At 37.8% G+C, this 13,807-nt stretch overlaps 1 protein-coding gene across 1 annotated transcript; it reads left to right on the plus strand.

The window, feature by feature from the left end:
• Positions 1-10,350: 10,350 nt before the first annotated feature.
• Positions 10,351-13,454, plus strand: LOC142642551 (putative mannitol dehydrogenase). The gene is made up of 6 exons (XM_075816930.1): positions 10,351-10,440; positions 10,922-11,056; positions 11,269-11,382; positions 11,846-12,335; positions 12,779-12,932; positions 13,037-13,454. Exons 2-6 carry the CDS (start codon positions 10,989-10,991, stop codon positions 13,240-13,242), a joined length of 1,032 nt encoding a protein of 343 aa, XP_075673045.1. The 5' UTR covers positions 10,351-10,440; positions 10,922-10,988; the 3' UTR covers positions 13,243-13,454.
• The last annotated feature ends 353 nt before the right edge of the window (positions 13,455-13,807 follow it).

Consider the following 13,807-nt stretch of genomic DNA (forward strand, 5'->3'; position numbering starts at 1 on the left):
GATTTTTATGTAATATAAATTATAGTTACACATTTCTGTGATCCTTACCTATGTACTAGATTTGGCTTGTTGGATTTTGTTACCCAATTTGTACACCTCTTGGGTATTGTTTAATTGTTTGTTGCTTAACTATAATATTTGTTAGTTTACATTTGACTTCTTTTAACTTCTTGATAATAAATATTTATTTGAGTTTTTTTTTAATAAGGATTTATCCATGGTTATTCTTCAATCTTACTACTCTCCATGAAAATTAATAGTATATGATAGTGACGTTATTACAAGGTGACGACACATGAAGAAGGTGACGGAAGTTCACTTGTTACATACTGAATGCACGTTAAGAAGCTGACGACAATACGCTGTCCGTCAACTACTGTCATTAACACCTCTTTAGCATTCATGGCCATGCCCCTTACGCAGCAACGTTAAGCTGACGGATCACGCGGACGAGTCAGGGGTGACGACCTTGACTGTAAGGTCCGTCGATGTCCTTGGGCCGACGGACCACGTTGGCGTACGTAAGGCGACGGCAGGTATAGGAGTTACGCGTGGGTGACGACCTTGGCGGTGAAGGCTGAAGGAATAATCCAACTTTCATTTTTAGCCTATCTGGACCTCTGCTTATGTGAATATAAGGAAAGTCCTTGCGCTACGCGTTCGACTTAGTTAAGGAGATTCCTATAAGGAAAGAACTCAATACAATAGGCAAAGATCCGCGAATTACTCTTTTAAAAAGGAAAGTACTTCTTCACCTGGGCGCAAATTTCGGCCACACACCACTATATATACCCCAAGACCCTCATGACCCAAAGGTACGCACAATTACCTCAACTCTGGCACTCTAGGGTTGTTTAAAAGATTCTAACTTGATCGTCGGAGGGTCTTTGGCCGGCACCACACCGGTGCTCTCTGTCGATCACCTACTTTTTTTTCTTCGCAGGTGTTGCTTCAAATCGGGGGAGTACTAGCAGCTTACTGTTGATCTTTTAGGCATCATCAGTATAAGTTGTCCTCTAGAACTGCTTGGATTTTAGAGGATATTTCCATTATTTCATAAAGTTTTCGTACTTTTCTTTTGTTAGTACATAAGTGGACGATCTACATCTAAGTCCACAAAGTGGACGGCGTCGTAAATAAATCCACAAAGTGGACAATCTTACACCTAAAATCCACAAAGTGGACGATCCCAATCTAAGGACAACAAGGTGGACGACCTCATTGCTATAAGGCCTTACCACCAAGCGCATAAGATGTACAAGGGCAATAAAATGCTGATGTGTTCCCTCTTGAGCTCGTCACCTTGCCATGATGCAACAAGGTGACGGTATCATGTTCAAAATGACGGCGTTATGTTCAAAGTGACGGCGTTAAGTTCATAATAACGGTGTTATGTTCAAAGTTAGCTGACCCCGTTAGGAAACTCCCCATGTAAGTGACGGAATGATAAAAACGACCCTGTTTTTATGAAAAAGAAGCTGACGCCGTCATCAATTCAAAAAATTGGATTGGAGAAAAGTACCGTCACCCTTAAGCTGACGAGTTCATCACGGACAATTTTGACTTAATAAAAAAAACACACATGCTTGAAGCATAAAATGACATTAAAATTAAAATAGGCAATGTCTTTACAAAAGCCCAGAAAAATGGGCGCCAAGTACTACAATTTCGTCTACAGTTCTTCAAAAAATATTAAAAAAAAAAAGAAAAAAAAAAAGGGGCTTCAATCTCATGAGAGGGCGTCAGTGTTGTCCATCATCTTCAACATTGAAAGGCTGGGCACAAGAGAGAGAAGGGCTGACGGCATTTGGGTCGCCATTGTGAGGATTTGGAGTCAGGGTGACGGAGTGATCCGTTGGCCGGGCAAGGGCGACGCCGTGTTGTCTCTACGATTATTGTCGTCAGCATCTTCATGGACGACGTCGCTCGTAGGGTTGACGGGATGGACTCATCCATTGAAATCCTTGACGGATCCAAGTCCGGATAGACGGATTTTACTTGCTTCAAGCGGTCCTCAAACCCATCACCGTAGTAGGCGGCGCAAGCGTCTATAAAGGCCGACGAATCTTTGAACTCCGTCACGGCGTCGTTCCTGGCCGTCTCCACTTGGACTAGGATGGATCTCAACTCCTTCTCCGCGCCGTCACCTTGGCCTCCGTTTCCATCTCCCGTCGGCGGGTCTCCTCCGTCGCCTTTTCCTTATAGTCCCTCGGCTCCCGTGCCCAAGATTTTGTTCGCCTCCTGAACCGCGCCGACCGCCGCCCAGGTACTTGACGCGCTCGTTCGGACGGGTGATCACCCCTTCCTTGGCGCAGCACTCCGACGATTGCCTTCATGCGAACCATAACTGAAAGAAAAAAGGGGGCGGGACAACGTCGGGGCATAAAAAGTTGGACGGGCATCAAAATAGAAAGCGAGACTCACCACAGTAAGGTCAAAGGCCTCGACGCCTTTATCTCGTCAATGGTACGCGGCACAAAGGTCCATTTCCTCATCCTTCAAAATGGACTCCGTCACTCTACGGCGTAATCTTTGTGGGTCGAAGGCGACGAGCGTACCCACGGGAACGGGGCCCGACGAGGTCATAGGCCCACCACGCCCCATGAACAGGCACGGGAGGCGACGGCCTTCGTGGAAGACTTGTCCCCGTGGGGTTGGGGCGGCTTTCTTCCCCACGACGGTCTTCCCTACCGTCGGGCTTCCTCTTGGCCGCGACCTTCCCGACGGGCCTGTGGGCCGACGGTGGGGTTGACTCGTCCCCCGACCTTCTCCCCGCCGTCTCTTGGCCGCCAGCCCAGCTCGAATCCGTTGTTTAGGCGACTCCATTTCTGCGAAGAATAAGGGTTAGAAAGAGACAACGTCGGGGATAAAGGCAAGAAGGTAAAGGCACTTACGACGACGTGAATAAGCGTTCAATTTGCAAGCTTCCTCCGTCGGTTCGGGACCTCCACAATACAAGTGAAGAGTATCTAACGTGATTAGATCCCGACACTTCCTCTCGTCCAATGGAATGGCCGTCACTCGACGAATGAAATCCTCCCCGCTCCTCGGTAATACGTGGACGATTATTAGCTGCAATGAAAAGTGACGGGTTAGGATAGCAAAAGAGTAGACGAGGCAAGAAGAGTCGACGGGATTAACTGAATCTCTAACGTAAGCCCATGTGTTATCAAAACCATTGGGCATTGATCCCCACTCCTCTTGACGACATACCCAATTTGTCCCTTCTACAAAGAAGTATCCGCCTTCCACTCCTATTGGAGTCGTGCATATCCGACACTAACTTCAACTCCTTATCCCTCATCGCAAATGGTACACTCCTTTGGACGAGGAAATGTGCGCCGAGGACGATAACACCAAAAGAACTCGTCCAAGGTCACCGACGGCTTCCCACCACTTAGACTACCCCACAAGATCTCGGCACCAATGAAGGTTCGCCAAGCATTGGGGGCAACTGGGACGACGTAAATCCTAGAAAGTTAGCCGAGCCGACGGTGTAATGCCGTCGGCGGCAATCTCGATCTGCCGCGAACATGGCATCATACATGCCGACGTCCGGCGGTTCGTCCCGAGTAGCACCTCTCACCCTCCTCGTGCGGACGGATGGGAATGTCGTCGGGTATTTGGTAACGGACCGCAAAGTTTTGAAAACATTCTCCGACATCGTCGGGAGAAAATTGTTGACGGACCACTCGGAGGGTAAGATGAAGGGACGGTCATCACCCGAGAGGATCCCGAGGTGCTTGCGAGGCTTCCTCGTCACCGTCACTCTCACCCCCGTCCGCAACTTTCCCTTCCACGAACCCCTTGGGCTTCGTCGGCTACCCCTTCTTCATCACCGTACACCTCACTTCCTCTAGAACTCTCTACTTCACCGTCGAAGGAGTTGACGAGTCTCTTCGACGACCGGGAGATAGGCCCTCCGCGGGCTCACGACCCGATGGAAAAACTTCGTCGTAACCCGCTCCGTCGCGGATTGACGATGGATCACTCGGCGTCTCCCTAGACATCCGACTACCTACAAATGACCTACAAATGACGGGTTTTTCTAAGATCCTAGGCGGAGACGACTTCACTAAGGCGTCACTAGAAAAAGTAAAAAGGTAAAGTAAAGAAAACTTACGTGTAGGAGGACGGTCTCAAGAAGGTGACGGTTGCACGATCGACGGTATGGTAAAACTGGCAGTGACGAATTTTTTTCTCTCAAGATGAACAAGGCGAAAAAAGTGGAAAAAAGGTAAATAGTGAGATATATATAGGAGAGAGGAGGCGCGAAAGACGAAGCGACACACTCGCCGCGACGCTGAGCCAATCTGCTTGTGACATGTGTCCCACCATTTAATGAACATGGCACAAACCACCATGCAAACACCATATCCCCAGTGACACCAACTCCATGACCCGTCGCCCATAGTTGACGGGATAATGGAGTGGGGGGCAGCTGATAGTGACGTTATTACAAGGTGACGACACATGAAGAAGGTGACGGAAGTTCACTTGTTACATACTGAATGCACGTTAAGAAGCTGACGACAATACGCTGTCCGTCAACTACTGTCATTAACACCTCTTTAGCATTCATGGCCATGCCCCTTACGCAGCAACGTTAAGCTGACGGATCACGCGGACGAGTCAGGGTGACGACCTCGACCGTAAGGTCCGGGGCGATGTCCTTGGCCGACGGACCACGTTGGCGTACGTAAGCTGACGACAATATAGGAGTTACGCGTGGGCTGACGACCTTGGCAGGTGAAGGCTGAAGGAATAATCCAACTTTCATTTTTAGCCTATCTGGACCTCTGCTTATGTGAATATAAGGAAAGTCCTTGCGCTACGCGTTCGACTTAGTTAAGGAGATTCCTATAAGGAAAGAACTCAATACAATAGGCAAAGATCCGCGAATTACTCTTTTAAAAAGGAAAGTACTTCTTCACCTGGGCGCAAATTTCGGCCACACACCACTATATATACCCCAAGACCCTCATGACCCAAAGGTACGCACAATTACCTCAACTCGCGCTCCCTAGGTTGTTTAAAAGATTCTAACTTGATCGTCGGAGGGTCTTTGGCCGGCACCACACCGGTGCTCTCTGTCGATCACCTACTTTTTTTTCTTCGCAGGTGTTGCTTCAAATCGGGGGAGTACTAGCAGCTTACTGTTGATCTTTTAGGCATCATCAGTATAAGTTGTCCTCTAGAACTGCTTGGATTTTAGAGGATATTTCCATTATTTCATAAAGTTTTCGTACTTTTCTTTTGTTAGTACATATTTAAATTGTAATTGTGCTATTCTAACTCTTGCTAGGTGTTGCAAAAGAGAATGGAGAGGCTTTTATTTGGTTAGAGTAATGTCTTTCTTTTCTCTTTCACATTGTATAACGTAATAAATAAAGTTTACTATTGTTTCTTTTCCAAAAAAAAAATTTCATTTCCAATTTACCAGAATTTTTTAAAGCCACGTTTTTTTTAGTTACAAATATACTAAGAATAAAGAGGACTATGCTTTTGTTCACACGCTCAAACACGATTTGATTATGCATTATCTATTTAGAATTAAATCAATTTCAATGCTCATAAGAAAACAAACTGGTAATTTCATTGAAGTACTTATTTCTTCATTACCTTTGCTGGATATCCTTATGACATAATTAATCCAAAGAACCCTACAATTTATAATTTTTCTTCCGCTTTTGATTGGGAAAACTACCACAAGCAATAGAATAACACACAACACATACATGAAACTAGTGTGAAAATTATCAATTGAACCCAATGGGCTTTCAATTTGGGTTTTATTTTTTTATTTTTTTTTTAACTTTTTCAAGATTCAACAAATCTCAGTCCAACCTGTAGGCACTAGGCAGGCCTGAGAATCAGTGAGACTGAGAACTATTGTCTAAATTAGGATCACAGGACATTGTCGGAGTTGAAACTGAAAAATTCTGATATGGTGATTGGTGTGGTATTGATATAATGTTTATTCAAAATCGCTTCATTAAGCTGTGTTGTTGACTCATTAAGAGACCCAGCTCTTCCTTTGGCTTCTTTGGGTCAACTTTTTTTTTTTTTTTTGAGTCACTTGATTCGAGATGTCCAAGTTTTTTGCAGAGGAATTCAAAGTATAAGCTTCTTTCATGTATGTCGTGAATGCAATACATGTCATAGGTTGATGTGTTTATATGAAAAGTGTTCCACCTCACTTTTATGTTGTAATTCAAGCCAATTTAGTTACTATTTTTAATAATATTTACAGCTTCTTTCTCAAAAAGAAAAGAAGATTACAAGTTTGCAATAACCATATGCTATAAGATACAATGATATAACTGAGCTTGACTCAATCTCAATCTGAAATATTGAATAGAAATTCAATCAAGAACTAATGACCTGGGCTAGGATTGGTTGGCATAGCTCATTTTTTATTTTTTATTTCACATGACGTAGCCATGTCATTAATAATACTTTTTTTTTTGAGAAAAAGGTCGTTGATAATACTTAATTTGCCAAATTAGTCATCTGTCCTATAATTAATTATATGCCAAAAATTATTAATTACTATTTTAGGAGGAATAAAATGGAATAAGTCATATATTATTATATAGTTGAAAGTCTATTAAATTTTAAATAAATTACTGGGAAAAAAATTGAATTTAAATTAAGCATTTATATTGTAATTATAACATATTCTAACCCAATTCACATGAGATAATTTTTGCTTTAATGAAACTTTTAGCATCTTAAACCTTTGAATTTTTACTTCAAAAAGTAATTTCATTTACCCCTCACAATATTAACAAATTTGTGAAATTCACTAGATTTAAAACATATATAACAATTAGTTGACCCGCGTATACTAAAGCAACATGCCAATCAATAATCATTTCAGAAAATTATCATTCCAATCAATCTCTCAACAAAAAAAAAAAAACTTCATTTTCTTTTCAATTGACTTCTTATGTAACTTTGCACTCTTTCCTATCTCAAAATTCAACAAATTTAGCACAAGAAAATAAGAAGAAGAAAATAGCAATAAATTGAAGAAAAATATTCGAGTAGTCTAGAAAGTTATTAAAATTAACCATATGGAATACATAGTTCAAAAAGTGCATTGTTGAAACCGGATTGACAAAACCTAAAACTCATATAATATTTTATTAATCTTTTCAAATAGTGTTATATTTTAGATTTGACAATGAATTTGTTTTTTAGCCATATATCTTAAATATAAGTGTATTAGAACTACTAAAGATTAGTCATTTACTTTCTTACAAAAATAATGAATTTGAGTGGGGGACTTTATATAATTTTATAATGTACTTGTAATCTTATTAGTTTTATGAGATACTACATTTTTAAAGAATAAAACTTTCTTTAAGTTCCTTAAAAGAGTTTTTTTAGGGGGAGGGGGGAATACATATTTTTTGGGAGTCCAAACTATTAAAATTTTCAATTTTAATAAATAAAATATATAAATTACTACAAAAAAATTGGGTCCAACAAAGCTCTGTTTCTATATATATATATATATATATATATATATATATATATATAGAAAAGCTTATCCTATTGAAAATTATATTATGTATCGTATATGTACATCATTCATCTTTCAGTACGTGGGTTCCATAATCTAAAATGGAATTCAAGTTGGCAAGTGATAATCAATCTAAGGAAGCTAAAAGAGCCCATTTCACAATAAAAATGAGATATAGAATTGCACTTTGCTATTTGCCTAAAAGAACATTAATCCATCTCATAATTAGATGAAGCTAAAACTTTGTAAGCTTATGAGGGATAGCAAGCTTAAAGCTAGTGTGCCCATTGGCTAATAAATCTCTTTTTGATAAATAGGAAGTAGAAAGGAGAAGGATTCAATAAAGGGGTTTATAGATGCATGTCTCAACTCTAAAGTATGCCCTAAAAGTAGTATTCAAAATTCAAAAAATTTATGACTTCAAATCATAAGAACTTGCATATGATTTAATTAGAAATTTTGGAATTTGAACTAAATGACTAACTAAAAAGTTAAGCTAAAGAAATTTAGAATATGTTTGGAGAGTATGTTCAATAAGTAAGAAATTGGTTTGAATTTAATTACTTTCCGGGTCATGTAATTAAAAAATTAAAAAAGCTACTTAATGATCGTACCATAGAGACCAAACCACCAAGGTAGTAGTAGGCCAGTCGATTAAATTAATGATTGCAAAGATTCATAGTTCATACCAACTCCATAAAATTTTCCTCACCAAGGTTGGTGAAAAATATGCTTACTGATTTGGCTCACTTGATTATGACACCTGATGATGCCTAAAAGATCACCAGTAAGCTGCTAGTACTCCACCGATTTGAAGCAACACCTGCAAAGAAAAAGTAGGTGATCGACAGAGAGCACCGGTGTGGTGCCGGCCAAAGACCCTCCGACGATCAAGTTAGAATCTTTTAAGCAACCCTAGAGTGCCAGAGTTGAGGTAATTGTGCGTACCTTTGGGTCATGAGGGTCTTGGGGTATATATAGTGGTGTGTGGCCGAAATATGCGCCTTGGTGAAGAAGTACTTTCCTTTTTAAAAGAGTAATTCGCGGATCTTCGCCTATTGTATTGAGCCCTTTCCTTATAGGAATCTTCTTAACTAAGTCGAACGCGTAGCGCAAGGACTTTCCTTATATTCACATAAGCAGAGGTCAAGATAGGCTAAAAATGAAAGTTGGGTTATTCCTTCAGCCTTCACCTGCCAAGGTCGTCAGCCCACGTGTAACTCCTATACTGTCGTCAGCTTACGTACGTCGACGTGGTTCGTCAGCCAAGGACATCAGCCAAAGACCTTACAGCCAAGGTCGTCACCCCTGACTCGTCCACGTTGATCCGTCAGCTTAATGTTGCTACGTAAGGGGCATGGCTATGAATGCTAAAGAGGTGTTAATGACAGTAGCTGACGGATAGCGTATTGTCGTCAGCTTCTTAACGTGCATTCAGTATGTAACAAGTGAACTTCCGTCAGCTTGTAATAACGTCACTATCAACACCAAATGTTTTCCTTCTACATTGCTAGCATTTATATCTCCTAATGTTCTAATGTTTGTCATCACTTTCATGATCTCATCGTCATATTATAAATTAATTCAATAAGTATAAATGAATGAAATCGGGAATTCAAATCGCAACCATAAATATAAATACTTTTAATCAATACAAAGAAAGTACCTTGTTTGGAATTTGATTGATGGTAATAAACTATTTTAATCACAGACCAAAAGGATTGAAGAAATTAAACGTGTTGTTGGTTTTATTTATTTTGTTTAAATTTTAAAATTATGGGTAGATAAATGGGAGATGAGATTTAAACCACAAATATTGGACATTATCTACTTATTAACTTGCTGCAACTTGTAAGTGAAAAAAAATTAACAAAATTAACTCGAACTGTTGGCTTACAAGGTTACATCATTGACCAATGTGTTAAGACTTAAGAATAGTAGTTTGTTTTGTTAATTAAAATGTGAAGTTGTAGGAATATACTACTTAACATGCAATGCAATAGTTTATCCCAAAAAAAAGAGAGTTGAATTTCATGGTTCTTGGATACCAAAACTTCAAATTTGATACTGTTTCTTATTCAATCTTGTTGGGTCTAGCCGAGAAGTTCCTTTGAATTGTTGGATTCAGATGTGTGCATTTTGTTAGATTAATTGTGGAATGGGCTCTGAATTTGGGCAGAGGCTTCTTTCATCTTGGACAAACCTTGGTCCAACCAATAGGCAGGGCTGAGAATCGGTGAGGTACTCTGAATATGGTAAAGGGCCTAGGCCCAAATATTGTCCAGGTGCCATCAAAATAATTTATAATATTGATTTTTTTTTTAAGTTAGAATCTATCATATTGAACTTTTTTATTTTATTTTTTTTTTAGAAATAATTACAACATGTTACTAACCTCGCAGCTCAAATCATTTCCTCTCTAAACCCTCAAATACTTTGTACATGAGAAAGTGTCAATTAAGCTACAAGGCCCTTGGCTATCATATTGAACTTAAACCACAAATTCACGTATATTACATTAGGTCTGAATAATCAATCCTAAGCAAAAAAAACCAAGTGAATGAAAACGTACGTGCAATTGGTTCGACTTTTCAACCTGCTATTGTATTCTAGGATGGATTTGAAAAGTTCTTTCTTTCTTATTTTGTTACTTGTTAGAAAAGTTGATGAAAAGCCCACCATTATGCGTGCATTATTGACTAATATTCTTTTCTTTGCTGTGATAATATATATTTTTTAATTTTTTGATATATAGGATGTTCTGTGATAATATTGAATAATATTGAATACGTCACTAACCTCACATTTCTTGCTGCCCACATTATGGTATGCTATAAATTAAACCCATCATCAGAGACTCTTCTATTGATCACCATAAGTTTCATTTCCATCAACTATCTCTAATCAAGGTGAGTTTAGATTAGTAGTTCTTACCTTTCTCTCTATAAAAAAGGTGAGTTTAGATTACACTTTCTATCTATAAAATTTGGGATTAATTTCATTTTAGTTCCTTAAGTTATAGATTTTTTTATTGAAAGGCTGTTTTCTTGGTGCAAAATGAAAAACCTAAAACTTATGTTAAGGTACCAAAATGGAAAAAAAAAATCCAAAATTTTAAGAATTTATTTGGGTTGTAATGAAATTAGCTTATTTTGAGATTTTACCTTTTTTTTATACTATTCATAGGTCCTATTGCATTTTTTGGTTTTTTAATTTTTTTTTTTCTACACTTTCAGCAAAAAAATTTCAGTTTCAGTTAAATAAGTTATTTCCAAATGAACCCTTAAATGTCAAAAAGTAGACTTTAGTGTTTTTTAGTATATTTGTTGATTTACAATTTTTAAACCATTTTTTTTTCTTAAGTACAATCATATTTTTGTCAATTTTCAGCATCCCTTTTACTAATCAAAAGACAAGAAAAAATATTCAAAAGTATCAGCAATAGAAAAAACAAGCAATGAATACATATGGATGGGCAGCAAGAGATTCCTCAGGAATTCTTTCACCTTTCCACTTCGAGAGAAGGTACTTATTTACTTATATAGTCTACTTGATATTATTTATCAATAAAAGTTTATAAGCTCATCAAATTTTGCAAATGCTAGTGTATGCATGGAGGATGTTCCACCATCACTTTTACATTTTGTTCAAGCTTATTTAGCCTTTTCTTTGAATTAATAAACAGTTGACTTATTTCTCCAAAAAAAAAATTGCAATTGCTTTGCTATTTTGTATAGGGCTAATGGCGACAAAGATATCACCATAAAGATACTCTTTTGTGGGATTTGCCACTCTGACCTTCACTTTGCTAAGAATGAAGCAGGAATGACCAGCTATCCATTTGTCCCAGGGTAATCTTCCAATATGTCTATAAAGTTGTGTTAGAATTTTGTTTGACAATTATGTTCTTTGATAAAAACCGTAGTATTATGTTCATTTCATTTTTTTTCTTTAATTTAATGCATGTGTGATTTAAAAGTTCCCTTTAATGGCTTAACCTATTTGAAAGTTTAATTTATGCTTATGAAAAGCGAACTATCAATGGCTTTATATATATATATATATATATTAAAAATGATAAATTTGAATATAAAAAAATCACATGCTTATGTTGGAGATTGATGAAACTAACTTTATATACATAAAATTGAATCACATGACATTCACTTATTAGATTGGTAAATGGGTGACTTGATATAATTATTTGGTAGAATCACATGATAATCTGCAAGAGTCATATTTTGTTGAATAATTCTTTAGTGAGATATTGGGTCATAGTTTTTGTTTTTTTTTTTTTTTTTCATTTTTTTATAGGCACGAGATTGTGGGTGAGGTGACGAAGGTTGGGCACAATGTCACAAAATTCAAAATTGGAGATAAAGCTGGAGTGGGCTGTATGGTGGGCTCATGTGGCACATGTGAAAACTGCAAACAGGACTTGGAAGTTTATTGCCCCGAAATGATTTGGACCTTAAAAACCTTTGGTGGATATTCTGAAAACATAGTCATAGATGAGCATTTTGCAGTGTTAATTCCAAATAGTTTGCCATTACATGGTGCTGCTCCACTTTTGTGTGCTGGGATTACTGTGTACAGTCCCATGATGTACTATGGACTCTGTAAGCCTGGTCAACACTTGGGTGTGGTTGGGCTTGGTGGATTGGGTCATGTGGCTGTGAAGTTTGCCAAAGCTCTAGGAATGAAGGTCTCAGTTATAAGCACCTCTCCAAGCAAGAAAAATGAAGCAGTGGAACGGCTTGGGGTGGATTCATTTTTGGTTAGTCATGACCAAGAGCAATTGCAGGTAACTAAGAACTAATTGCTCTTATTTTGAACTAATACAAGATATCTCACTCAGAGATATGCTATTGATATCCAAATCAGCATACAACACACGTCAAAAAATGAGCTTCAAGCAAAGCATAGGGCATGGTTGTATTTCACATTGTGTTTTTGGAATGATTATCAACTGCTTCAGATAAATGCATTGGGCTCTCTTGCAATATGTTAGCCCCATAAGTGTATGAGATCCACTTGTTATGAGAGGCTCATTGCATGTATTAGAAACAGGAGATACCATATTGCATTTTTGGACCATAATGATTGGACCAATTGCAGTTGCATAAATGTGGTGTTTGAATTTTCATTTTATTTTTATATAAATATGAGATGATTTCACTTTTTTAGAAAGTCAAGATACTATTTTTTGTGTAAGCGAGATTCGACCCTATATCTTTTTTTTTTAAGGTTGCCATGGGCACAATGGACGGTATCATTGACACAGTTTCAGGCCCTCACTCTATACTTCCATTGATTAATTTGTTGAAGACCAATGGAAAATTGATTGCAGTTGGTGTTCCAACGGAGGCTCCTGAAATACCATATATTCCTTTAATTATGGGTAAGTGTTTATTTTTAATGGTCTATTTCAAATGAAGATGATCATTTTTTTTTTTTCCGAGTTATAGTGGTTCCTCGTTTTTCTAATTGTACATGGTTAAACAGGAAGGAAGCTTATTGGTGGTAGCGCTGCAGGGGGATTGAAAGAGACTCAGGAGATGGTTGATTTTGCAGCAAAGCACAATATTATAGCAGATATTGAAGTTATTCCTATGAACTATGTGAACACTGCCATGGAAAGACTTGCCAAGGGTGACGTTAAATATCGCTTTGTCATTGATGTTGCAAACACCTTAAATTCTTCATTTTGAGTCCTTGGTGCCACTTCTTAAATTAGTTATGCTTCTTATGTATAATAAATTATAGTTACACATTCTGTGGTCCTTACCTATGTACAAGATCTAGCTTGTTGGATTTTGTTACCCAATTTGTACTTCTCTGGGGTATTATTTGTTGTTTGACTATAACATTTGTGAGTTTACATTTAACTTCCTCATAATATGGATTTATCTGGGTTTTTTTCTCTTTAATAAGGATATATTTGTTTTATGATAAAATATCAAATTTAGTTTCATTGCCAACTTACTATCAATTTTTAAAGCATCGTTTCTTCAAATTACAAATATAATAAGGAAAAAAAAAAAAGACTATGCTATTGTTAACTCCCTCAAAGAGATTTTTTTTTAATGGGAATAGTTCAAACTTAATTCAGAATGAAAAATGCTAGTTACATCATGGTGAAGAGTTTGTTCTAATAAAAATAATGATTCTCTTTAATCCAAACAGAAAAATCAATAATGCCTTAAGCATGTTTAGCTAACAAATGAGCAAAATGATTATCTTGTCTACGTACATGAAAAATATAAATTCTACTAA

This window comes from Castanea sativa, chromosome 7, assembly GCF_040712315.1.
Source record: "Castanea sativa cultivar Marrone di Chiusa Pesio chromosome 7, ASM4071231v1".
Lineage (NCBI taxonomy): Eukaryota > Viridiplantae > Streptophyta > Magnoliopsida > Fagales > Fagaceae > Castanea > Castanea sativa.